The sequence below is a fragment of the Symphalangus syndactylus genome, chromosome 5 (assembly GCF_028878055.3).
Source record: "Symphalangus syndactylus isolate Jambi chromosome 5, NHGRI_mSymSyn1-v2.1_pri, whole genome shotgun sequence".
NCBI classification, from domain to species: Eukaryota; Metazoa; Chordata; class Mammalia; order Primates; family Hylobatidae; genus Symphalangus; species Symphalangus syndactylus.
Genome location: NC_072427.2, coordinates 57,638,120 through 57,664,774, shown reverse-complemented (window position 1 = coordinate 57,664,774; position 26,655 = coordinate 57,638,120). Strand labels below are relative to the sequence as shown.

The 26,655-nt window shown below is 43.4% G+C and overlaps 1 protein-coding gene across 4 annotated transcripts in view; it reads right to left on the bottom strand.

The window, feature by feature from the left end:
- Positions 1-26,655, bottom strand: part of SCG5 (secretogranin V) — a 56,787-nt gene that overhangs the window by 16,528 nt on the left and 13,604 nt on the right. For all 4 annotated transcript variants that reach the window (XM_055278575.2, XM_055278576.2, XM_055278572.2 and 1 more), the window contains exon 3: positions 353-502. In XM_055278575.2, the coding sequence (XP_055134550.1) occupies positions 353-502 (150 nt within the window). The remainder of the gene's footprint in view (positions 1-352; positions 503-26,655) is intronic.

Genomic DNA, 26,655 nt, shown 5'->3' with positions numbered 1-26,655 from the left:
GCCGAGATCGCGCCACTGCACTCCAGCCTGGGCGACAGAGCAAGACTCCGTCTCAAAAAAAAAAAAAAAAAAAGAGTAGCAAGTGCAGAAAAGTGCATCAATTCCCAAAGAAGGGGAGACACAGAAAGAAAGTAAAGCCTTGGCAAGGGAAAATCCTATGTGGGTGTGTCTGAACACAGAGCTCACACAAAAATTCTAGAATAAATTTCCCCTTCCCATCTACTTACAAATACACAGGGGCTCATCAGAATGGAAATAACAATTTCTGGGAATATTTGTAGCTGATGTTAGAATTTCTGTTTTCCTTCCAAAGCCCCAACTTCCCACGGGAACCCAAGGGCATGTCCGTTACCTGTTTTTCCAACAGGACAGGGATTTGGAGGGTCTGGGTACCCCTGGTCCTCACTGAAGTCCTTAGGAATGTTGTCTCCAGTCAACTCTGCGACGATGTTGGGGATGTTGCCAAAAGGACCCAAATGCTGAAGTCCTTCATGAGCTCCACCTGTGAGGGAATCAGAAGTAGTTCATTACAGTGCAATTCAATTAATTTCAACTAATATTTATTCAGGTATATCACACAGGAAAAGCCCTGTGCCTTCTGCTGTGAGGAGAGAAAAATAAATGAAATGGTTCTTGCCCTCTAGGGGTTTAGAAATTCAGTTGCAGAAACAGACACATACTGTACACATATTATTTCCATACAAGGCAAATTGTATATTATCTTGTAAAAGAAATCTTAATACAGCATCACGAGAGCATGGGAAAGGGGCCAGGCCTGGTGGCTCATGCCTGTCATTGCAGCACTTTGGAAAGCCGAGGTAGGCGAATCACCTGAGGTCAGAAGTGCAAGACCAACCTGGCCAACATAACGAAATCCCGGCTCTACTAAAAAAAAAATAAAAATGCAAAAACTAGCCGGGCATGGTGGCAGTTGCCTGTAATCCCAGCTACTCAAGAGGCTGAGGCAGGAGAATCACTTGAACCGAGAAGTGGAGGTTGCAGTGAGCCAAGATCATGCCACTGCACTCCAGCCTGAGCGACAGAGCAAAACTCTGTCTCAAAAAAAAAAGCAAAAAAAGAGCATGGGAAAGGGAGAGTTCCATTTGGCTGATGGGATGGGAGGGCTTCTTGGAAAAGCTGGAAACTGAGTGGCATCAGCACAGATGGGTAGGGCTCTGGAAGATGGGCGTGGAGCTTGGGCAGGACTTGGGGCAAGAAAGGAAGGCAATTGCCATCCAGATATACAGGCTGAAAGCACATTATGAAAAAAGATAAGGTCACTGTTATCCTGCTATTTTAGCTCAACCACTTAAAATTTGGTGTACTTACTCCAATTGTTGCTACGTGTCTTTTTATCCTAAGTATATATTCATGTTTACTTAATATTAAAGCACAAGCATCTTTCCATTTGGCTGCGTGGTCTCTATTCCTGTAATTGTAAATGGCTATGTAGTTTTTAGTCCAATGGCTGTACTACAACATATTAACCACTCCCCTATTGTGAGACATTTAGTGTTTCCCAATTCATTTTAGACATTTAATGTTTTCCATATTTTGGATTAATTTTCCTCAGGAGAGATTCTCAGAAGTCAGATTACTGGGTCAAAGGCTATAAAACAGTTTAATGACTCTTGATATTGTATTGCCAAACTGTTTTCCGAAAAGGAGGTGCCAATTTATAAGCCATCACCAGCAAAATATGAAATACGACTTTTGCAACATTCTCACCAGCATTGGGTTTTATGAAAATCAATTTTTATATTTTCTTTGCTAATTCAAATTTTTTTAAATTACTATTTTGAATGTCTTTGATTACCAGCTTGGTCAAATATCTTCCCACATGTTTACTAATGTTAATTTCTTTTATGTGAGCTGTTTGTTTATGCTCTTGGAATTTCAATGTTTTTCTTATCAATTTGTATGAACATTTTACATAATAAAGACACAAGGCCTTTGGCTGTTGCATTTTCTGAAAATATTTTCCCATGTTGTCTGACTTTGAATTCTGGTTACTATTATAGTATTTTGCTAACATACGTTTTTAATATTATGTAGTCAGATTTGTCATTTTGATTCTCCTTTGTGATTTCTTCTTACTCTTCTAAATGCACAAAATCGTTGCCCCTTCAGAAGTACTACTGACATTTGGATCATTCTTTTAATTTTCTATTTGTAGTTAACTCTTTAATCCATGTTATTTATTTTAGTCTACGTAAAACAGTTAACCAATTATCCCACCAGCATTTGCTAAGTAATTCTGTCCTTTCCTACTTGTTTCATGTCTCTAACAAATACTTAAGTGTCTCATACATACCAAAACCTACTCTGAGCACCAAAACACAGCAGTGAATAAGAACAACTTATACTCCAAAATTTGTTTTACCAAGTTACCAAGTTAACATACCAATGCATGTTAATTTCTGGACTTTCTTTTCTTGTAGCCTTAACATCCTATAAGGCTCATGAAGCTTCCTTTTCCAGGACCACAGCAGATCATTTCTTAGAAGGATTTCATACTTACCAACTCCATGAGGACATAGGAGCCCCACACTCACAGTTCCCCTAATGCACAGTCATGGTGTACGCAGACCAATACAGGACCGGCTGGTTTACAATCAAAAGGTGCCTTGGTGTGAATGAAATTTGAGCAAAATCAGGCAAAAACAACACCATGCTTCCATCTTCTCATGAAGGAGGATCCTGCCACAGGCTGGATTAGTTAAGTCTAGTTGAATGAGGCTCCCTTGTCCCTGGATGAACACTAGCACTTGCCTTTGTTGTTTTGGCTGAACCAGCTCTTCGCTGGATTCACACTTTTTTCTCCCCTTGGAAATGTTAATATATTCAGTAGAATCATGACTAGATCTCAGTGTCCTGGGGATCATATTTTCTCTCTGAAGTGACATTGCATCACTCTTGTCTTTGTGTGCTGTGTTGAATAAAGTTTAACCTTAAAAGGACAATCTTACCTCTGCTGATTCTTCTAGCCCCCACATTCAGGCAACATCAACTGGTTGTTTGTTTTGTTTACATTTCTATTATATTTCATTGCTTTGTAATGAGAAGGATGAGAAGTATCTAGCCCAGATCTAGGTCACTGCTTTGTAATGAGAGAAAGTGTAAAATATCTGCATTAAAAAAAATGGTATTTCTTTTGTAAACTACCATATTATTTTTGTAAATTTTCCATGTGAATATGTATCATAAGGTATTTTATATAACCCATAAACATCTAAATATAGCCAATTTATCAATATTTTAATTATATTCTTTTTATATCCATATTCATATTTTATCTCTAGTCTATCATAATCTGATGGCTATATGTTAAAATCTACTACTAACAATAAGTGACTGTCATTCTCTTATTTCTTACTGTTTTTATCATTTTGATGCTGTGCTAGTTAGCTTATCCAAGGGTATAAATGTTTCATTTTAATTGTGTTGGTAATTGGCTGCTAAATATAAACTGATAAATCAGATGTTGATTTATAGTTCTATTAGCTTGCCACTCTCACTCTGTTGATTTGTGTTTAATTGGTAAACCTTTGATTATCCTTTTATTTTTAACCTTTCTGCATCTTTCTGATGATTCATCCAGTTCATTTGTGATAGCTACCTTCACAGCTAGTGTAGGGATATACATGATTCCATTAACCCAATAGATGCAAAGGTTAGACATATCAGTACACTTGGTATTGATATATTTGAAGCTTTATATAATGTTGGCACTATAGACATCACTGTGCTTGCTATAGGGCAGGCTCTCTGGTGTGTCAATACATGTCTCAACTTTTGAAAGCACCCTAGCATTAAGTGCCAGGAATTATCCAACTTGGCTCAAGGCGGAATGCGTGTCTTAATGCTCCATTAGTAATTAATGAAGGAAGCAAACAGTTTCCCTTATGGAAGGTCTGCCAAGGCTCTGTTTACCTCTGTGCACCAGTGCCATTAAAATGAATGCAGCACTTGTTAGGAAGCAACAGATGTTTAGCACTAGGCAGATAGATTAGAACACAGACTCTTTTTAAACTGCATTTAATGATGTCAGATCAAGAAACACTCACTGAGGTAGGAACTGAGGGAGATATGCAGAAGTAAAAAATGCTGTCCTTTGCACTCCAGGAGCTAGAATTTTATAGACAATTAAACAGGTATAGAAAATATAATAATTTTAACATTATACAGTTGCAAAGGGCCAAATGCCAGTTATCTGGTTCATTATAATATTTAGGTTATATTGATCTACTGTACCTGAAGCCAAGTCAAACAAAATAATATGATGCTATGGATGCCATTTGGTCTATTCATCCCAGCCCCCTTAACTATCTTACTGCACTAACAAACAACAAATAACTTAATCTAAAAATATGTATTGAGCACATAATATATAATCAAAACCTGGGCTAGGTACTAGAGGGTCAATGATGAACCAGATAAATGTAGGCTCTGCTCTCATAGTTCATAGAGAAACAAAAAGAAACAAACATAATACAGCCAGTTGTAATGCACCGATAATGTAACCAGGATACGGCAGTGTGTCACAGTTGTGTAGAGGAGAAGTATCTAGCCCAGATCTGGGTCATGGAAGACTTCCTGTAGCAACATACTGTGTAGCAATAATTGTTAGGTGCTATAGAAGACATAAATGTGAAAGACATAGTTCTTGTTCTCTAGTTCGTTCTTCATTCTAGTTGGTTACCCATGACTAACACAATAAGCCAGTAGTACATAATAAGATACATTCCCAACATAATGTATTATAGTATAGACAATAGATGGTGGTATAGAGAACAGACCATTGTACAAAGCTAGGTTGGAGAGAAATTAAGAAGTTCTGCTCTAAGAGTGTTGCTGAAACTCAGGAGTGAAGTGATAAGGATTGGAATTAGGGTGGCTGCAACATGAGTTAAATAAGATTTCTAGCAGTGCACAGGAGAGAGATGAGTCAAAAGCTTGTGAGGTTTCAAAACCTGATTTGAGAAAAGAATACCATCAATAAAGATAGGATCTTTCACTTACAGCTTTGAAATTATTTCAGGCAATTAATTAATCCTGTCCTGTGATGATGTTTTATTTATGTTTCCACCACAGCCACGGCACTCTACAAATGTCTCTAGAATAAATGGAAAATATTTAATTCTTGCCAAATGAGTTTTAAGCCCAGTTGCGTTTATATAAACTTTGCTTTATATAATAAAATTGGTACCATGCAGCTGTTTATTTCTAAGCTCTAGATATCAAATCATTGGTAGACTTTCTTTGTATTGCCATGGCAATAAAGTTGCACTCAGATGTAATTGTCAAGGGAGTGAGAAAGAAGGAGAGTTGGTCTTATTTGAGTCAGAACTCTTAAATCTCTTTCTTGGCCTGTGCTGGAACCCTCCATAAAAATCTGCCAATCTTTTGACCGCATCCTGCTCTTCTCTGCATTCTCACCCTCTGCTATGTGCCTCCAATTCTCCCTTCGGTACGTATCCCTTTGAGGTTGGCAATTCAGCTGGGAAGTTGACCTGGTTGGTTTCAGTCTCTCCCTGGCCTTGGAGATCTGATCAACCTCAGCTCCAAGCTTTGCCACTCACGGTCTTGTTCGGTGTCAACAGAGCCCCCAACAGCACTCCCAAGGACAAGCAGCTGGAGTCTAACAACTCCAATGATCGCTTGTCCAGAGCAGGGCACTAACTTCTCTAGTTACTTAAAAACTCCCTTGGGTTTCAAATCCATTTTCCTGTCTCTATGACTTTGAAGATCAGTTGTGAGTACATAGTAAACAGAAATATGAAAATTAAATATCTTCTGACCCCCAAAGTTTTACTTGGCTCTGAACAGTCATGGCCTTTTTGTTGCACTGGTAGGGTTTTTTTTTCATTGTTTAATTTTAGAGTAAATCTATGTTATCACATTTTATCTTGATATAATTCGACTCTCCAAAATGTGGTGCATAAAAAACAAAATCTGAATTAACTGAGGTTTCTGATTATAGTACCATCTCACTTATCTCTTTAGAGAGAATGTGCTGTTTCATGTAGTATTCAGATCACTGAAGCATCGGCTTAAGATCAAGATTTATTTAACCATTTTAAAGGAGAATTTTCCACTATGAATATTAGGTAAATACTTTAAACAGCAGGAGAATAGGACTTTGCCTGTTCTTGATAATTTGGGACTATTACTGGGAATATCAATGACTATACAGTGTTGTAACAGTGTATTCTCAGAGTATTAAAGGGCATTTGGATATAAAACTATATTAAATGGGCCGGGCGCGGTGGCTTACGCCTATAATTCCAGCACTTTGGGAGGTGAAGGCAGGTGGATCACAAGGTTACGAGTTCAAGACCAGCCTGGCCAAGATGGTGAAACCCCATCTCTACTAAAAATACAATTATAGGCAGGCGCCTGTAATCCCAACTACTCGGGAGGCTGAGGCAGGAGAATCACTTGAACTCGGGGGGTGGAGGTTGCAGTGAACTGAGATCATGCCACTGCACTCCAGCCTGGGTGGCAAAGTGAGACTCCGTCTCAAAAAAAAAAAAAAAAAACCTATATTAAATGGTCCCAGATGCAATAGCTTTTAATGTTCTTTGTCACCTCACTCCTTCTAAGTTATTAATTCTAGTCATCCCAAATCCTTTCCATAATGAAATACAACAAATTGAGAGTGCACCTAGGCCCTGCAAGTCTCTTCTAATTTTACCCTCCCCCGCACAACACACACACACACACACACACACACACAAGGGGATCTTATCCAAATGTGGATTCTGAATCAAGGTGAAGAGTGGGGCCTGAGATTCTGCATTCCTCACAAGCTCCCAGATAGTGCAGATGCTGCTGGTCCATGAGCCACATTTTCAGCAACAAGGGGCTAGAAAATGAGAGAGCCAGGCTTATCAGAATTATATATAAAATGAGATAAAATTAGCTCCAAGAGAGTGCCTACGTGATCTTGCTTTATGGAATTTGTGACATTGGTGTGGCTGCTAAGAACCTTCTTAAAAGTCTGCAGTTTCAGATAAAGGGGCTGTCACTGCCGTTGCAGTCCTTTTACTTAAAGTTTTACTCTACAGAGGCACTTGCTCACACTTTGCAAGGAAACGATCCTGCTGCCCCATTTCTCACTTACACTAATTCTGTGGGAATTAGAGGTAAACACCTCCCCTGAACGTGAGTTCTCATAGTATAAGTGATGTCCTTTGCAGAGCCTGATGACGTCCCACCACGATGCAAGGGCTCTCCTGGCTGGGGCTAGTGGAGGCAGTTTTGATGGAAGTTAAGGTTGGTCAGAAATTAAGAACATAAATGGGAACTGCGTTACTTCGCCACTCTCTTTTTTTTTTGTAATGTTATGGTTTCAACAATTTCAAAGTGCTTTCATCCTTATTAAAAACGTCCTAGTGAGGTCAGTAGGACAAGAATCACTATTCATCATTCTAAATGAGAAAGTGAGACCTGGGGAAAGGTTTCTTGCCTAAAGCCACTCAGCAAGTTGGTGCTATTTTGGATTCCAGCCCTGTGTCCACTCTGCAGTGGCACTGGGAGAGCCCCCACAAGGCCTTCTGCGTCTATTCATACCCTTTCCAGTGCGTTTCCGTCTTCCAAAGATGAGCTGGAGCTCCACAGCCACAGTTGGTAGAATGACCTGTCGGGGTAACTGGGATCTCGCATAGTTTCCAGGTCACTCAGGGGATCTCCAGTGTCAGTGACTACTGCAGAGCCAGGCCCTGGCAAAATCGCTCTGAGATGCGACGCCACCTGTCGGCCTCACCACCATGGTTCCTTCGCACCTGAGTGCCCACCTCACGCCGGAGGTTTGGAACATCCGGACAACCCCTGCCCTCCAGACTCTGCCACACAACTGGGGAACACCCTGACAAGCCCGCAGCCAGCGTCGTCCCATTCGCACCCCTCATGCTGCCTGCAGCCCTGGGGACTCACGCAATTGGGCACCGGCGCTGGGCAATAAAGGAGAATTGTGGTGGGGCAGCCTGGTGCCAGGGAGCCAGTCGCCCATCTCGTAAAAAGGGAGTTCTGTGAGGAGCGTCTGGCAGGGAGTGGGCACACTCCCCTGAATACCAGCCATTCAGCTGAAGGGAACGGGTCCAGCAGTTTTCACTTATGTTACCACAAACAGCAGTTGCTAAAAATACACTGCGGTCTCGATACATCATTCAGAAAGCGACGGACCAGTTTTCCTTTTGTCAGCGGTCTGGGAGCCTGAAGCAGTCGGATGGGGCACTCCAGACACCGCCTGGCCTCGTTTGGTTTCCCCTCAGACTCTGACAGAGCTGAAGGTGCCAGCGCGAGAGAGCCCGAGGAGACCAGGAGAGAAGGTGGAGAGGCGGCAAGGCTCCCCAGGCTAAGGGAAGGCAAAGCGGAGTGGGGCGAGGAAGGGGCGGGGTGGCTCCTTCTGGAGGCCACAGAACAGCCTGGGACTCCCTGAGGCGACACCGGCCGCAGGCACCAGGCACTGGGGGCTAAGAGAAGCCCCGAGACCCAGAAATCTCCTTCCTAAGGTCCAACTTGCCCCAAAAGTTTTTTTTTTTTTTTTCACAACTTGAGGCAAACACATACACAATTTTATAAAAAGCACAATCACTTGTCCACAACCAGAGGGTTCATCAGTCAGCTTCTGTACAATCTGCTCTTGGTTTCTCCTTCTCAGTAAGCAATCAGGCAGTTCCACCACACGTTAGTGTCTCCACAGGAAAGAAGAAGACAGAGGCAAGGAGAAACAGCAGGAGAGGGACAAACAGATTGGCCCCTAGGAATGGGGAAAGGAGGCTGAAAGAAATGGCCAACATGAGGGTGGAACTTCACATTTTAGATGTCTGACTCCCAGTTTCTGCTTCCTGCATCCCAAGTAATTGAAGTGAGATAAAAGAAAAGAACGGAGTCATTTCCACACATCCTTTCGCAAAATTCACTCTATGTATTAAGACCTTTTGGCCTTGACCCCTTGTGAGAAATGAGGGTCCCAACATTCAAACCTATTTAAGAAAAGCAACTATTTTCATTTACTGGGGACCTACAGAAATGAGAGCACTTTTTATACAAAGAGGCTTTTATAGCTTCCTGTTGTTAGGGCCCTGAGTTCAAGTCCACATTCTGCCACACACTATGGGATTCTCATAACCTCCCAATCTCACTGGACACCAATTTCTCCCCTTTTAACCTGGGGATAACATGCTTGTGAGAGGATACAAATCGGATACTGCATGTAAAATGCTTACCTCAGTACCTGGTATGTAATAAGCACTCCGTGAATGTTAGCTGCTTTTCCTATCTAGTCAACATTTCCTAATAGCACAATTAACAGAGCCGAAATTAATGATCCTGCATATTTTTCATTGTGGTGATCATGGTCCTGTGTTTGAGGACAAGGCTCAGGACATTTGAGCTTTTTACTAACATCGGTGCCTCCTCATCAATTCAAAACTAAATAAAGTCATGCTTTGCCTAACAAAGTTACAAATCCAGGCAGCATAATCCCTTCTCCCAAGGAGCTTGCTCTTCAATAATAGGGGACAAAATATGTCCACATAAACACACATCTGATGTTTGTGCCTGGTGGAAGAGACCATGAGCACTAGCGGAGAAGAGAAATTTGACTCCCATAATGAGAAAATGAACACACGATCGTTTATACTTAGAGATGGATATTATCACCTCAGCTCTCCTCCCTAGGAACAGAATTTAGTTTAAGCTGTTTAGAATGGTTAGGGTTTATGTTGCAATATCCACATTCTCTAAACTCACACGACAAGTGACCCCAAAGCACACAGCATTTGGTAATTGAGAAAAACAAAGGAATGATTCTATCTGTGCTGAATTGGCTTATTCATTGACTTGCCTCAGGGCAGAGGGCTGGCCCTGGCAGTTTGCTAGAGTGATCCTTCTGCTCTGAATTCAAGCCTGGTCTCTCACAGGGACTGCCCCACATAGCCGGCAAGGGCAGACACCCCAGCTGGCACTATCCTGTCCTTGTAGGAGAGATCTAATTTGGGTTGAGTCTGTTGGCAGATAAGCAAAATGAAACCCATTTGGATATTTTGTCTTGAAAGGCATTTGTTTTCATTCCTTCTCTTTCTTCTTCTGCTTTCCCCCCTCATACTAGGATCTAAAATACTCAGGCTCCTTGGGGACCAAAGCCAACATTATCATCATCTACTCAGAGGCACGCAAACAGTGAAGGCAGAGACGCAAATTCTGAGTGCACTGCATTTGTAGCTTTCACATCTACATGTGGTCCCAATTTAGGATCACAAGCAGAGTTGTTTATTTTAGAAAAGCTTTTTAGTTCACTTTTAAGGTATATTGCTTAAGCATTGCTTGCTTTTCAAAAGGAGAAAACGTGTATTTTTTTTTTCTGAAGTGGTGTTTGTTTTGGCTGTTTACTCATTTGCAAAAGTTCAAATTTTGTCCTATGAATTTAACTAATTTTTCTGTAGTCACCACAAACCCCACCCCCTCTAACACATACACGCAAAACCCCAGAATAAAATAATTTGGAAATGAAGCATTTTTAGGAGAGGTGTGAATGTAGCAGGTTTTGAAAAAGCCGTTTCAAATAGGTAATTTGCAATAGCACTTTTAGCTCCTTCATATAACTTTTATTTGCTGTCTGAAATGAAGTCTCAACTTGGCAATTTGTATGAAGGCTAAGCATGTCTTTATACTAAGGTTAAGGCTCATGTTTGTCCTTTAAAAACTTTATTTTATAATTTTTGCTGAAATTATATGGCTTAGCTGAGGCTCAGAGTGGAGCTTAAGTTGAGGTATCAGTTATTATTGAAAAAATAACGGGATATAGAACTGTGGTGGTGGTTGGGATTCGGTGAGGATATGGACACAAAACTGTGAACAAGTAAAAATACGGACTTGGGCTCTCTAGCATCTGGTTCCATATACAGGCCTACCGCCTCCAATTATCTAAAGCTCCCACTTCATCTTCCTTTCTGAAACTATGCTTACTTATGACATCATTTGTCCAGAACCTGAGCCCCACCTCTCTGTTCTCAATGACATAGCAGGTCCTATGTATCACTCCTTTGGGTAAGCTTCTCTACTAACATGATAATGAGTGCTAATTAACATGTGGTACTCTGCTCCTGTATGATTTGCAACTTAGAGGATTTCTGGGATAATTCTCTTAAAGTAGTGACTTCACCAACAGGAATTCCAGGCCCCCTGGTGTGCCAGCTCAAGGGATAAGCGGAGTAGGTCAGGTTCCCAGGTAAGGAAAAGGGGCAATGGCAATGACAATCCTGCAGGCAGAAATAAAGACATTAGGGACCAAACCAGAGCCAGGTAAATGCATAGGAAGTTTATAATTAGTGACCCAGCATCCAAGGAGATAGCTTCCTACATGAAAGAAACGAGTAAAAGAGATCTGCGGAGCGTAGGGAAGAGGGAAGCAATGAATGGCTGAGCCAATAGATGACATTAACACCAAGACACCGTGATAGTGGAGGTGACCCTCCGCCCCAGACCCAAAGCTCTCTGATAGTTTCTGTTGAGGGTCACCTTCCAGTCAGCCTGGGCTTCACAGAGGAAGCAGGTCACTGGGGGCTATGGTTGAGGAGGTGTGGATAAGGGTTAGCAGGAACTGTGTTGGGCCCATTCTGGATGGGATGAGGTGGGAGTGGCAGGGCCTGGCAGCGCTGTGCCCATTCAGAGCTCCTTCCGCCAGCTGACCCGGTTCCGCACTGGCCAGGGGAGTGGCCCTAGCACAGATTGGGGGTACACAGATTGGGGGTACACGGCTTGGGAATGTAATTATTCCATCATGTCACTTCCTTCCATATGTCTGTAGACTAAAACGAGGAGACTCCATTTGGGTCTGACAAGGCCTTTTGGGCCGTGACAAAGAAGGTGATTCTCACTTGGCCTTACAAATTCGTACCTGCATCAGTTACCATTCCCCTACTTCTTTTTCGCTATCCTAAGCTGCTGTAAATCCGTAAGTGTTCTTTATAAATGGCTAAAATAAACATTCCTTTTAGACAGTAATCTCGTAGAAAATTCTTTTCTGTTTCTGAGTTCCCAGCAGCTATTACTATTTTTTTGGCAGCTGGTGGTGGGGTGAGGGTTAATTCTAGCCTCGAGAGGAGAAGGCATGTGGTGTGTGTGTTGGGGAGGGGCGGTGCTCAGACTAAATCCTCTACAACCCTTTGGTAATGCTTTCCTGGCGTGTGGTTTCCCATCTCATACAAATATTCCCAGTTTCTCTCTTTTATATCCATGTAACCTCTGTCTGGCAATAGGTATTAAGAATAAAGCAGGCCCAGTGGCTCATGCCTATAATCCCAGAAGTTTGGGAGGCCGAAGTGGGCGTATCACTTGAGGTCAGGAGTTTGAGACCAGCCTGGCCAACATGGTGAAACCCCATCTGTAATAAAAATACAAAAAAAATTATCCAGGCATGCTGGTGTGTGCCTGTAGTTCCAGTTACTCGAAAGGCTGAAGCAAGAGAATCACTTGAACCCAGGAGGTGGAGGCTGCAATGAGCCGAGATTGTGCCACTGCACTCCAGCCTGGGCGACAGAGTGAGACTCTGTCTCAAAAAAAAAAAAAAAAAAAAAGAAAAAAAAGGAATAAAACTACAATAAACTAAACAAAACAGTATTCACAACTTATTATCAACTTTGTGCCAGGAACCATACCTGGAGCCAGAACCCAATGTTATGTTAAAAGAGATAGACTCAAAGGCGGCCACAAAGCTGTGTGGACAGTGGTGGGCAATTCGTGCCTTAAAGTCCAAAAGAGGTGCCTCTGGCAATACGCTCAGACAGCTGCAGCACTACACACAGACACTGGAAATACACCTCACAGAATTCTTTTGATTCTTAAAAATGGCAAGTCTCTTACCCACACATGGTAAAAGGGGTGAAGAAAGCACACGTAACTCAAATTCATAAAAACACCAAACTTATGTTTAAAAATGGGCTTCAACTTTCCCATCCACCCACTTCCAACCAAATTTTTAACTAGAACTACTGATGAAAAATAATGTTGGCCTGAGTCAGTTCTAGTCCCCTTTATATATTATTTTAAAATAGTATATAGCAGTGCTGTTCTATAGAAATAGAATATGAACTACATTTGTAATTTTAAATTGTCTAGTCTTCTCACTTCAAAAAGTAAAAAGAAATAGTGAAATTAAATTTAATAATTAATTTTTTATCCCAATATATCCAAATTATCATTTCAACATGTAATTGATATAAACAATTGCCAATGAGACTTTTTATATTCTTTTTTGCATACTGTCTTCCAAATAGGGTGTGTGGTTTATACTTAGAGCACATCACAACTCCAGCCAGCCATATTTCAGGTGTTCAGTAGCCTCATGGGCGTGGTGAATACCAAATCGGTCAGAGCAGGTGTATAGAGGAGGCTAGACATGGCGACCAAAAGTGCAGCCTGCAATCCAGATGCTTAAGTTTGAATATTGGCTTCATCACCCTAGCTGTATGACCTCATCTGTAAAACAAGAATACTTAAGTAATACCATCCTTAAGCCGTTGGTATGAGAATAAAATAAAATAGTCCTTGTAAGGCTTTTTGTAAGAATTCTGGCAAATATTGTGCTTAATAAATGTTAGCTAGGGTGGTCACTTTATAATGCATGAACTCTATACTTAAAAACATATGTGGTCCTGAACAAGTTATCTTACCTCTTTGAATATTAGTTTCCTTCTCTGTAAAACAGGGGTGATAATAATACTTCATTGAGAAGATTAACTGGTACAAACATAGCACTTAATAAATGTTCATTTCTTTCTCCTTGACTTTAGGTGCCAATGAACAGAGAAATAGCCAAAGGGCTCGCTGAGTGGGAGCAGAGGTAAATGGGCCCAGATAATTGGAAAACTGGATAGTCATGAGGTTAACTATGCCACAGGCAAGAATCCAGATGGTTCCAACCTACCTAGGCCAGTGTTAGAGTGCCCAGTAGATGTGTTTCTTTTGTAGTTCCTTTACTAGAAGCTTTATAAGAGCAGGCATGGTCACTGTTTCACAGGCTAATAGAAATAAAGTATGTATGTGCATCTTATGTAACATATCCCTACGTATGTATGCTGAATTCAGTAGGCAGCCATGTTCAGTATTTTAGAGCTGTAGCCATCACTCAACTCCCTTGTGTTGATAAGAAGAAACATTCAGGGAAAAGAAGGCCTATTTGTTTATTATAAGATTCAAAATCTCTAAAGGTAATGGCCTTTATTGCTTTCCTACTCAGAAGTTTGTTTTTTCCTATTTAATAGCTCAGACAGGATTTTGAAAAGGAAAACTTAAAAATTTTAATTAGAACCATATCCTAAATATCCTTCTGCTCCTCTGCATGTTTGTTTATTTTTTCTTAGGATTGATTTGTTCAGAGTTTTGAAATTACCAGGGAAGAGCTTTTGAGGATGTTTGAGATCCATGATTCAATACAGGGAGGGACACATGAGTGGCAGGTGACATCAGAAGCCACCAGCCATTCCTCAAATTGCCAGCTCTGGAGCCCTCCATCCTGCACTCGAAGGAAATACTGCAAACCCTGCCAAGGTGTTCATGCTTCTTGTGCTTTAACATTTCAAAAAGCTCAATTCCCAAAGACAGTGAAACTGCCACGAAAAACAAAATGAACTCTGGATGACAAGGAGGCCTAGTCATTTCTCCTATCAATGGAAAGGGCAATTTTGATTAGAGACAAATAGTCCTTGATTTTACCTATAGGGACTTATGACTTATTCACAGCTCTGACTCCTCTTCTCCACAGGAATTCAGTAATGTAAACCTAATAATACAAAATGACATAAAATGAATGTAATGAGAACACCCTAAAACTAGTTTCCCTCCTGGCCTATCTCCATGTTGTATCTTTCAGAAAGTGTCAGAAACGAGACTTAAACAAACAAATAAAAAAAAACCACCCCAAACCAGAACCTAATGCTGATGTGATCATTTAAATAAACTAAACACAACTGGATACAGAAGCTGTTTTACAAAAATAAAAATAGAAAAAAATTTCTTGACAAGAGGCATGGATTATTCAGGATCCCTATGTTATTCTAATTGTTTCAGTGCTATTAGGTGCATTTTAGGGGAATGTGGCCCTGATGGATAAATGCATCTTTAATTCATTTCAAGGCAGTGATGTGAGATATGAGACTTTTTTGGGTAGGCACAACCCCAAAAATGTCATGTAAATCTTGAAAAGTTTTTCATCCAAAAACCCCAAAGGGTTTACTCATGTCAACATCTGCATTTGATAGGCAGAGGGAGAAGAATGACTATGAGAGGAAGATTATCTGAGACCAAAACTGGAGACCTCCTAGAGGCTGGGCTCCCGTAGGCACCCTGGCCCAGACCACAGCAGGGAGGGAATTCCTCCTTTCTGCCTTTGTGCCTCATCTCCTGAGTTAGAGACGGTAGCTTATTTTCCTTTCTTGGTTCCCTTCAGTATTCCTTACAGATAAAGAGACGTTCAATACATACGTGTTGGCAGAATGGCCTCCATTTTATAAGAGTGGAGGTGACTTAGCTGGACACATGCTATTTATACAAACAGAAGAACCTAGCAGCACACACGTGAGTAGGGGTCTCTTTATTATTGTTCTTGGAGGTGGATTTATAGTGAAGTGAATGAGGGCCCCTCATGGGCGCAGACTGCTTCCAAGGCCTGGAACCTAACTTTTCATTTGCAATTGTGTGTTACTTTTCTTGAAAAAAGTTTTCAAATTGCATGAGTTTCAGGCCTCACAAAACTTGAATCTGTTGTGGATTGCTCTTAAAAGCGGTATGCAAATGCCATCTTGGATTTTTCACCTGTCATTATTTTAACTCCTAGTCATCCAAAGCAAATATAAATCAATTAGCTTTGTAGCTAATGAGGCCTGGGTTTCCTCATTTCTGAAGATGAAAGGTGATTGAATATGATTCCTCAGATCCCAAAAGAGAGCAATGTAGGGAAGGAGGGCACAGTGAGAAACAGAAGGAGGCAAAGGCTAGGACACCCTGGTGCTGGCTACACTACTAATAGCTGGCGTATGACCTTCAGTGAAGAACTTAACCTCTCAGGGCCTCATTTTCTCTACTATGAAATGAGGCAGGCGGACAAGACATTCTCTAAAGTCCCATCTTGTCCCATGATTCCAGTGCCCTGACTTGTGCAGTGTGTCACCTCTCATGGCCACTCTCACTGGGTGCTCACAGTAGCCCTGAGACTAGTCAGTGGAACACTCCGGTGAGCTTCAGAATTCAAATTCAGTGCTCTTCTTACTATACAAAATGGGAGATATTTTCCAGCTGAACAGTAAACAAGGCTAATATCATTGGTTTGATGGCCTTCAAATATGCACTGTTGTCATGCTGAGTCAAAGATGATAGTCTGACATGAACCAGCGTTGCGGTGTAGATGTGGCGAATGACAAGGGTGTGGCTCCTTTCCCACAAGACGCACTGGACTTGAAGCTGCAGCTGGTACAGCCCATCTGCAGGGAAATGCCATTTTCTTCTCATGCCTCTGTTCAAAACTTGAGTCCCACTGCTTACAGCTAGACAATCATTAGAATCACTGGTGACACTGAAAAAAATCCCAAGCAGATCAGACTCCCTGGAACTACCATATTTGAATTCCTGGAGAGATTAGGGGCCAGGAATCTTTCATTTTAAGCCTCCCAGGTAATTCTGATGATCCACCAGGTAGGAAAAGTATTGTTCTAGGTAGTTTTCTCTGTCCTAGCCAGCCTGGAAATGCTGTTTCTTTTAAAACAGTGTCTATCTGGATACCCTGATGCCTCCTGCCACAAAGTCAAGCTGGTGTAGCATTGGCTAGGACAAGCAGTGACAGCCACAAAAGACCACATATTCTATGATTCCATTTATATGAAATGTCCAGAAGAGGCAAATTCACAGACATAGAAAGTAGAGTAGTGGTTTCTAGGGTCTGGGGAAAGGAGACTGAGGGAAGGAGTAAGGAGGCAGAGATGGGGGGAACGGCTAAGGGGAATGGAGTTTCTTTTGGGGCAATAAAAAAATCTAAAACTGATTGTACTATGTGAATATACTAAAAACCATTACATTGTATACTTTAAATTGTTGAATTGTATAGTATGTGAATTATATCTCAATAAAGTTGCCATTCATATATAATACATGTTATATATGTATATATGTATACCTATGTGTATATATATAATATAACATATTATATATATTATATATACCTATATTATATATATATTCTTTTTTTTTAACAGCCCTAATCTTCTCTTCCCCGCTCTACACACAAACGCACGTGCACCAACTCATGATCATTGACAGGTTAATTACAGAGGCCCAACTAATATCCCACATGTATGAATGGCACTCCAATCACCTCGCTTGTGACCACCTTATTAATACTCTCCCCAGCTCTCCAGCTCTCCTGCACCAGAGACATCAAATCATCCCGGGCGGATGGCACCACCTGGTGGTCATTACAGGAAATCCTGACCGCACACCTCTGCACTACCTCCTCTCTCGCCATTCTTCCCTCTTCTTCCAACTTCAGGGCTCAGTTAATTCTATAGTTGAGGTGATCTCCAATTTATACAAAAGCACTCCCTTTCATCTCTCCTCCAAACTTGCCTCAAGTCTTCCTCTACTGCTGCTAAATAGCTTAAAGAACTGTAGTTTTAAGTCTACATGTGAAAATGGAAAGAAACAAATCTTAAAGTGGATAGACACAAATTAGATCTAATAAAGAAGCAATGCATCGTATTAACAAATATTTCAGAGACTAAGAAAAGAAAATAGCTATATGATAGGAAGAGATGTTCTGTTTCATTGGTCATCAAATAAACACAAATAAAACAATGAGATGCCATTTTTGCCTATCAAATTAAAATACTTTAAAAAGGTAACACTCAAAGTTAACAAGTGAGACAAGATACCCACAAACGAGTGAGAGAGAAAGCACAGCCATATAAGGCCAACACTTACAGAAAGCAACCTGACAGTATGTAGGAAATGCAGCCTAAACAATAGGTACAGAGCTTGACCCAATTATTCTTTTCATAGAAATATATACCCCAGAGAATTTATCAAGACTGTACACAAACGTTTATGCACAAATATGTTCATTGAAGCTGGGTTTATGATGGGATAAACTGGAAAAACTCTAAATGGCCATTTGGAAAAATGCTTGAATAAATTGAGGCATAAACATACAATACAATATAATGCAACTACTAAAAATAATTACATTGATTTTAATATAGGGATAGGCTCTTGATATGATATTAAGTATAAAAAGAGATAAAAGATTTACTGTATGATTTGAAAAACTATCTATGTGTGCACAGAAAACAGACTGGAAGAAAACATAGCCAAATGCAGAAAGTGGGTATCTCTAGGTGGTACGATTATAAACAATCTTTATTTTATTTTCTAAATGATCCACAACAGCTTTTATTATCTTCGTAAGAAAAAATACTGAAACACGTTATCCATATAGCATCCTTAAAGTTACCCCCCAATTTCCCTCCGAGTGTGTGATGGCAGAAAAAACAAAGCCGCTAGAGCCGTGGGTCCCCACAGGGGTCTGATTTTGACCCTCAGAGGACATCTGACAATGTCTGGAGATGTTTTCTTTTTTTTTTTTTTTGAGACAGAGTTTCGTTCGTTGCCCAGGCTGGAGTGCAATGGTGCAATCTCGGCTCACCGCAACCTCTGCCTCCTGGGTTCAAGTGATTCTCCTGCCTCAGCCTCCTTAGTAGCTGGGATTACAGGCATGCGCCACCACAACCGGCTAATTTTGTATTTTTAGTAGAGACAGGGTTTCTCCCTGTTGGTCAGGCTGGTCTCGAACTCCTGACCTCAGGTGATCCGCCCGCCTCGGCCTCCCAAAGTGCTGGGATTACAGGCATGAGCCACCGCACCTGGCCTGGAGACATTTTCTGTTGTCACAAATGGGGGAAATGCCACTGGCATCTAGTGGGTAGAGGCCAGGGATGCAGCCTCCACCACAGAGAATTATCTGACCCACATGTAAATGGTGCCGAGGGTGTAAACCCTGCTTTGACTTGAATCTGGGTTCTATGCCCCTTCTGTTCCATCTTGGCATGTTGCTCACCTGCTCTAAACCTCAACTTTCCCTTGTAAAATAGAATCATCTGCATATGATTTCTGAGGGCAAAATATAACATATAAAGTGTTTGGCACATAGTAGATACAAAATAAATATTTGCTTCCTTCTCCTCCAACACTATTACTCAATTTTGTATTTCCTTTTGCTAGTTATAGCAAACTTTTGCAGTTATAGAAAGAATATATTCTACCCTTTAAATTATATCTCAATTATCCATTCCAAATATAATTGTGGAGTCAGTCAGGTAAGCTTTGCTGTGCTCTTCCCAGATTCTAGAGCTTTAATATCAGATTGATACCATGAAAAAGTTAAATTACTGGCTGAACAACATTGATTACCAAAAACTCATGAAGGCAAATGTCTTAAGTACTAGGAGTAATCAAGGTGAAAAGCTCATCTCCTTTTGGGATCTGCCCTACAGTCAGAAGGGCTGAGTCTGGAGAGCACCTGAGAGGGGTGCAGGTCACCAAAGAACAGGAGCATGGGTATCACGCGTGCATCTCTCATTACCCACCAAAGCTACATGTGAATGACCTAGGCTCACGCAGTCATCTGGGTTAGTTGGATCTTTTTCCTCGGCTGAATGAGCTCTATTAATAGATCTAAGGTAGGCTCATTCTTACTGCTTCTCCATCAGAATAGTGCTGGATACCTGATACCTTTGGGTAGACTGGAGAGAGGCTGATGGTCATTCACGCAGTCTCCTTGATGTCCAAACCGAATGAGGGAGGTGATCTGACCTGCCTGGGAGCATGGACGCATTGAGGCAGTGTCAGAAGATGGCCTGGGTGGGTAGGCAGGCTGCAGGAGGAAGCTCTGTAGGTACTGATAACTCTCTCGTCAGAGTCACATATCTGGCAAGCTGAGAGTAAGCTGATCACTCCCTGCCTGCAGGTACATCTTGCCTGTCCACAGCCCAGACCCCTAGGCACCAAAACTCTGACTGTTAAAAAAGCCAGAGGTCCTTACCAGGCTCCAGTGTGCTGTATACAGACCTAGTTAAATGATAGACGACTGCCAAAAATTCTATTCACTGACCACACAGGGAAAAAAATAATCCTTCCAATATTAGTATTATGTATCATTTACTGTCAGAATAACTGCTCTTTCCTCTCCTTCCTTTGCAAACATTTTCAGACCATAGCACCTGCATTGTTGCCATGTTTTTGCATACTTCAGTGAAAAAGGGCTATTCAGAGTCTGGACAAACTCAGCAAATAGTTCCTCCCATCATCTGCTGAGGATTTTTTTTTAAAGGAAAGCAAGCAAGATACAGAGAAGGGACCCGCTGGTTCAATTCAGGAGCCAGGCGTCTTAGGTAGCTCACAGCAAAGGGATTCTTCCCAGCAGGCCCATCCATTCCTGCTGCTCTGGAGGGAAACATTAGTCACTCACATCTTGTCCAAACCGTGCAGCACTTGTTGACACAGGCCTGCTGAGCTGTCGTACCAGAAAGATGGCATCAGGAAGGTCCCCCGGGCTTCTGCAGGGCAGGCTAGCCTCCTGGCCTGGCTGTTTCCTCAGCCATAATCTCTGTCTCATGCAAAGAAAAACTTGAACAGGCCTCTGGGGGAAATGACCAGTAGTGCCAGGAGCCTGCCACAGATCCCTTTTGGCAAGGCCTATTGCTGTGGTCATTTTAGGCCCTGGATAAGTATCACTCTGTCTTGGTCAGACCAAAAGCCAGCAGGAAACTTTTCCTCCTGCCACTCACTGCACTGCCACCCACTGGGCACCTGGGATGGTCTAACTTGCCATGAGAGGTCCACGTCTGACACTCTGGGAGCTTATAATCAAGTATGTCCAAGTGAACAATCACCTGGAAAAGGTGGAGCTCCCAGAGGAAAGATCCATTTCACAGATGATCCAGCATATGCTGTGCAGTGCGAGTGCAGGAGGCACATTTCTCCTATTATCTGACAGTTTTTTTGGGTTTTTTTGTTTTTTTTTTTTTGAGACAGAGTCTCGCTCTGTTGCCCAGGCTGGAGTGCAGTGGCACGATCTCGGCTCACTGCCAGCTCCGCCTCCCGGGTTCACGCCATTCTCCTGCCTCAGTCTCCCAAGTAGCTGGGACTACAGGTGCCCACCACCACAGCCAGCTAATTTTTTGTATTTTTAGTAGAGACAGGGTTTCACCGTGTTAGCCAGGATGGTCTCGATCTCCTGACCTCGTGATCCACCCACCTTGGCCTCCCAAAGTGCTGGGATTAGGGGCATGAGCCACCATGCCCGGCCCTCTCTGACAGTTGTTAAGTGCTGAGTGACTGAAGAAATACCTACCTTCATCTCCAGAGATCCCAGTGGTGCTGGTGCCATCTGTGCATATATTTGACCAATACAAAGGGAAATATCCAACCCACTGTCCCATCCAATGCCAGTGCTACTACCCCTGCCGCCATCGAGGGTATTGCTAGATTTGGGGCAGCCTATATATCTGCAAGGACAGAGAAGTGTTACAGAACATTCTGCGGGCAAGGTGCAGAAGGGAGGCTGGAGCTTCCCAGGTGAGCTTAGGGCCCTGAGTAATATAGACCATGTGTCACTGTGCCCAGATGCTCTTTAGACAGAAAAACTTGGCGACAGCCTTAAATGCATCTAGCCTTCCCTGCCACCCTCCCTTCCCCATAACCACCCTCCACTCGACACACATCGGTTAAAAAGTATGTTTCTTTTCACTTCTTACTGCCTAAAGCTGAATCTTTATCATCTACATCCTACCCCTCCTCAAGGAAGTCTAGCTCAAGTTTGATCTGTGACATCTTCTCTGGGGGCCAATGCCTTATCCCTCTCCTGAACTCCAGTAGTGACTGTCTGATCCACATACAGGGTTCTCAGCTTCCATCTAGTAGGTTGCAGCTGTGCTTTTTAAGTTTGATGTCCCTTTCACCCACCTGGACTTCAAATTCCTTAAACAAGGGCTGTGAGTCATGAAAAGAGATGACGGACAGGTCCAGCTACTCCTCTTTGCCATCCTCTGGTTATCAGTTTGTATCACATCCTTTTAGCCAGCCCACCTCACTGGGGTGAGGCACTGCATGAAAACACTTCGTTACTCCTAGTCTTTGTTGTGTTTGGTTATTCTTACACCTCTGGATGCCTCTAGACTCAAGTACCAATGGAACATGCTGTAAGAGAGTGGGAAAGTAAGGGGAAAAGCAGTCTAATTCTGTTCCATCCCTGATTTTCTGGTCAGAGTTTAACCTTCACTGGAAAGGTTAAAAGAAATAGTGCCTGATGGAGATCCTATATAAATAAGTTAGATGCATGTTTATGGGTTTTGAAACATATCAAGGCCACAGTTCCTGGCATGTAGTAGGCACTCAGTAATTACTCATTGAGTAAATAAAAGTAGAAATGTATTAGGTAATATTTTGATAGGCTATTTGGTTCAAGGAAGTGTACCAATCATGGGCTGCCAGAGACGCCCACAAGAGGACAGTGTGTTCTCAAACCACGGAGAGCAAGCCTTTCAATTCTGCACATCTTTCTTCCTCTGACATCTGTTATATCCACATGGACAGGTTTCACTTTTGGTTTGGCAGCTGAATCATAGTCTCCTTCACTTTAAACCTGCTTCTATAACCTATTTCATGGCAGAATACAACATCTGTAAAGTCACAAGGGCAAGAATGGAACAGAGCAAATTTCAGTATGAAAAAGTTGCTATTTATGAGTTTTTAGAAAGCATCCATCCTCGTTAGAGTCACATGTTTCTCATACCTAAGGTCAACACCAATACAGAGCAGAGCACTTGAGGCCAGGTGGGAAACTGATTCTGGCAAAGTTTAACATGCAACTACTGGGGGCAGTTTTCTGAGACCACATGAAGGACACAGGGAACCTAAGATTGAAAGATATGACTATCTTCCAATCCCAAAGCCACTTACACCTGTAAATATATATATATAGGAGGATGAAAGAATTAAGGACCATGAGAATGATGCTTTGCACCTGTGTACCATTTTGTACTTTCCAAAATACGTTTATATATATTATTTAATTTGACTGCCCTATAACCCTGTGAGATGGATTGGACAGTTTATCTCCATTTTTAGATTGGGAAGCTAAACTTTGCAGAACTGAAGGGACTTGTTCAGTGCCACGCAGCTGGTATGAGCTAGGACTAGAACCCCTGGGCATCCTGCCTCAGTGCTCTTCCTGCTATGCTGTACAAACCCAGTCCCCCCAGCCTCCACCGCCAGTGCCCCTTCCTCTACTAACATCACACAGCACACCATGGTCAAAAGTGCACGCTCAGTTATATTTGCGGTGCGAAACTGTGGTCTGCTAAACCCTTCCTGCCGCCTTCAATAGTTCTCTTTACGAACTGTGGTGCCCAAGGTATTTGCACCAATTGGTTCCAAGAGGGCAGTTTGTCAGAACATTTGCTTCCCGAAGCGGCACGCCTCTGAAACACCATCCACCCAAATCCACATGTGGTTTACCACGACTCCCAGCATCATTATAGTTTCTCAGCTAAATATCACAGGATTGTACTAGTCTACCAGGATAGAAGACAGCTGGTTGGGGAGATGCATTTAAACTAACACAGCTGTCCTGCCAACAAGACATTTAACTCGTAAAGCTTAAGCGGTGTGATTGTGGGCAATGTTAAACATTTTTAACCTTTTTAAAGGCTGTATCAAATGAGATAGAATATAGAAAAGTATTTCTGCAAACCATAAAATATATAAAATTTAGTTACCACAATTCCACTTCCTACATGTGCCTGATCCACTTTGTCAATTACCTGTGGGAAATTGTTGATTGTGGCTTCCCTGGTGACTCAGCATGCTTCCTGTTGCCTCCCCCTTTTTCCAGATGACATGAAACAAGGTCCCAGCTCGAACACTCTGAGTTTTGGACAGATACGTCTGGAAGGACATCTGCCAGAAGCCTATGTGCATGAGGAACTTAGAAACCTCCAGGAGAAAGCTCAGACTGAAGGAAAGAGGAGTCTGGCTTGCCAACCACAAGGCACCAGGCAATAAATAATGCCTTAGTGGTCAATGGAAAGGTTGGGATTTTTTTTATATTTCTTTTTTTTTAGTTAATTTTTTTTTGCACACAAAACAATAAACATTTTCTAAAAATACATACAAACAAAAAGATGCATATCAAACATATTAGGAAGGTTGCACATGGGAAGATGGGGAATAGAAATGGGGGGTGGGAATTAAAGAAAATAAATGAGAGAGGGACTTTGTATGGATCAATGATAATAACTCAATCCTCTATTTGACAAAGAAGAAGGAGAAGGAAGAGGAAGAAAAAGAAAGTGGGACAAAGGATCAGAAAGGGAGGAAAATAGAAAAAATTAGAGTATGACTCCAGGGTAGACCTGTTTTGTCGTCGCTGGGTTGGTTGGTTGGTCTGTTGTATTTTTCACGTTTCGCCATGTTGGCCAGGCTGGTCTCGAACTCCTAGCCTCAAGTGATCAACCCGCCTTGGCCTCCCAGAGTGCTGGGACTACAGGCGTGAGCCACCACGTCCAGCCCCCACATTGCGTCTGGCCTCCGTGGTAGACCTCCCAGACTGGGCGGCCGGGCAGAGGCACTCCCCACATCCCAGACGGGGAGGCCGGGCAGAGGCGCTCCTCACTTCTTCCCAGACGGGCTGGCCGGGCAGAGGCGCTCCTCACTTCTTCCCAGAAGGGGCGGCCGGGCAGAGGCACTCCTCACTTCTTCCCAGATGGGGCGGCTGGGCAGAGGCGCTCCTCACTTTCCAGACGGGGTGGCCGGGCAGAGGTGCTCCTCACTTCCCAGACGGGGCAGCCGGGCAGAGGCACTCCTCACTTCTTCCCAGACGGGGCGGCCGGGCAGAGGCGCTCCTCACATCCCAGACGATGGGCGGCCGGGCAGAGGCGCTCCTCACTTCTTCCCAGACCGGGCGGCCGGGCAGAGGCGCTCCTCACATCCCAGACGATGGGCAGCCGGGCAGAGGCACTCCTCACTTCCCAGACGGGGCGGCCGCGCAGAGGCACTCCTCACATCCCAGACTGGGTGGCCGGGCAGAGGCGCTCCTCACTTCTTCCCAGACGGGGCGGCCGGGCAGAGGCACTCCTCACTTCTTCCCAGACGGGGCGGCCGGGCAGAGGCACTCCTCACTTCCCAGACGATGGGCGGCCTGGCAGAGGCACTCCTCACTTCCTAGACGGGGTGGCGGGCGGGCAGAGGCACTCCTCACCTCCCAGATGGGGCGGCCGGGCAGAGGCACTCCTCACATCCCAGACGATGGGTGGCCAGGCAGAGACGCTCTCCACCTCCCTGATGGGGCGGCGGCGGGGCAGAGGCTGCAATCCCAGCACCCTGGGAGGCCAAGGCAGGCAGCTGGGAGGCGGAGGCTGCAGCGAGCCAAGACCACGCCACCACACTCCAGCCCAGGCAACACCGAGCACCAAGTGAGCGAGACCCCGTCTGCAGTCCCAGCACCTCGGGAGGCCAAGGTGGGCAGACCACTCGAGGTCAGGAGCTGGAAACCAGCCTGGGCAACATGGCGAAACCACGCCTCTAGGTAAAGGACAAAAACCAGGGAGGGGTGGTGGTGCACGGCCACAATCCCAGGTAGCCCGCAGGCCGAGGCAGGAGAATCATGGGAGCCGGAGGCAGGGAGTCTGCAGCGAGCCGACTGTACTCCAGCCGGGGCAACAGAGGGAAGAAAAGAAAGAAAAGAAAGAAAAGGAGGGAGGGAGGGAGGGAAGGAAGGAAGGAAGGAAGGAAGGAAGGAAGGGAGGGAGGGAGGGAGGGAGGGAGGGAGGGAGGGACGGAGGAAGGGAGGAAGGGTGTTTCTACTTCTATGTTTACTCTTAGCTTCACATTATCGTCTCATGGGATTTTTTAGAACCTATGGTTCCCAGTGCTTAGCTTTGTCTCCATGTCCAACACCCCCATGTGAATCCTACAGAAAGTTGTGGGGTAGCGGGGCAAAAAAACCAAAGCTATGTTTCCCTAAAAACTCTCTAGTATTTAGGGATGTCAAGGCACACTGTCTTGGTCCATTCAGGCTGCTGTAAAAAAATGCTTTAGACCAAGTGATTTGCAAACAGCTGAAATTTATTGCTCACAGTTGTGGGGGCTGGGAAGTCCAAGATCAAAGTGCCTGCAGATTCTGTGTCTGGTGAGGGCCTGTTCCTCATAGTGGCTCCTTCTCACTGTGTTCTCCCGTGGTGGAAAGGGCAAATGAGCTCCCTCTGGCCTCTTTCATAAGGGCATGGATCCCATTTGTAAGGGTGAAGCCCTCATTGCCTAATCACCCCCAAAGACCCTATCTTTTAATACTATTGCAGTGGGGATTAGGCATCAACATATGAATCTGGGGGAGACACAAACATTCAGACCATAGCATACACTGAGGGGATTTCCCGTTTCCCTCCCAAGTCAGCACCCACTACAACAGAACACCCTGAGGCTGCACAGCTTGGGGGCACCCACCAGCTGTAATGGGGGACAATCATAGCTGAAGGGCATGGTGGTGCCGAACTTAAAGGGACAAGGGGAGGAAAAGGGGAAAATGGGTAACTGTCCCATGTAAGT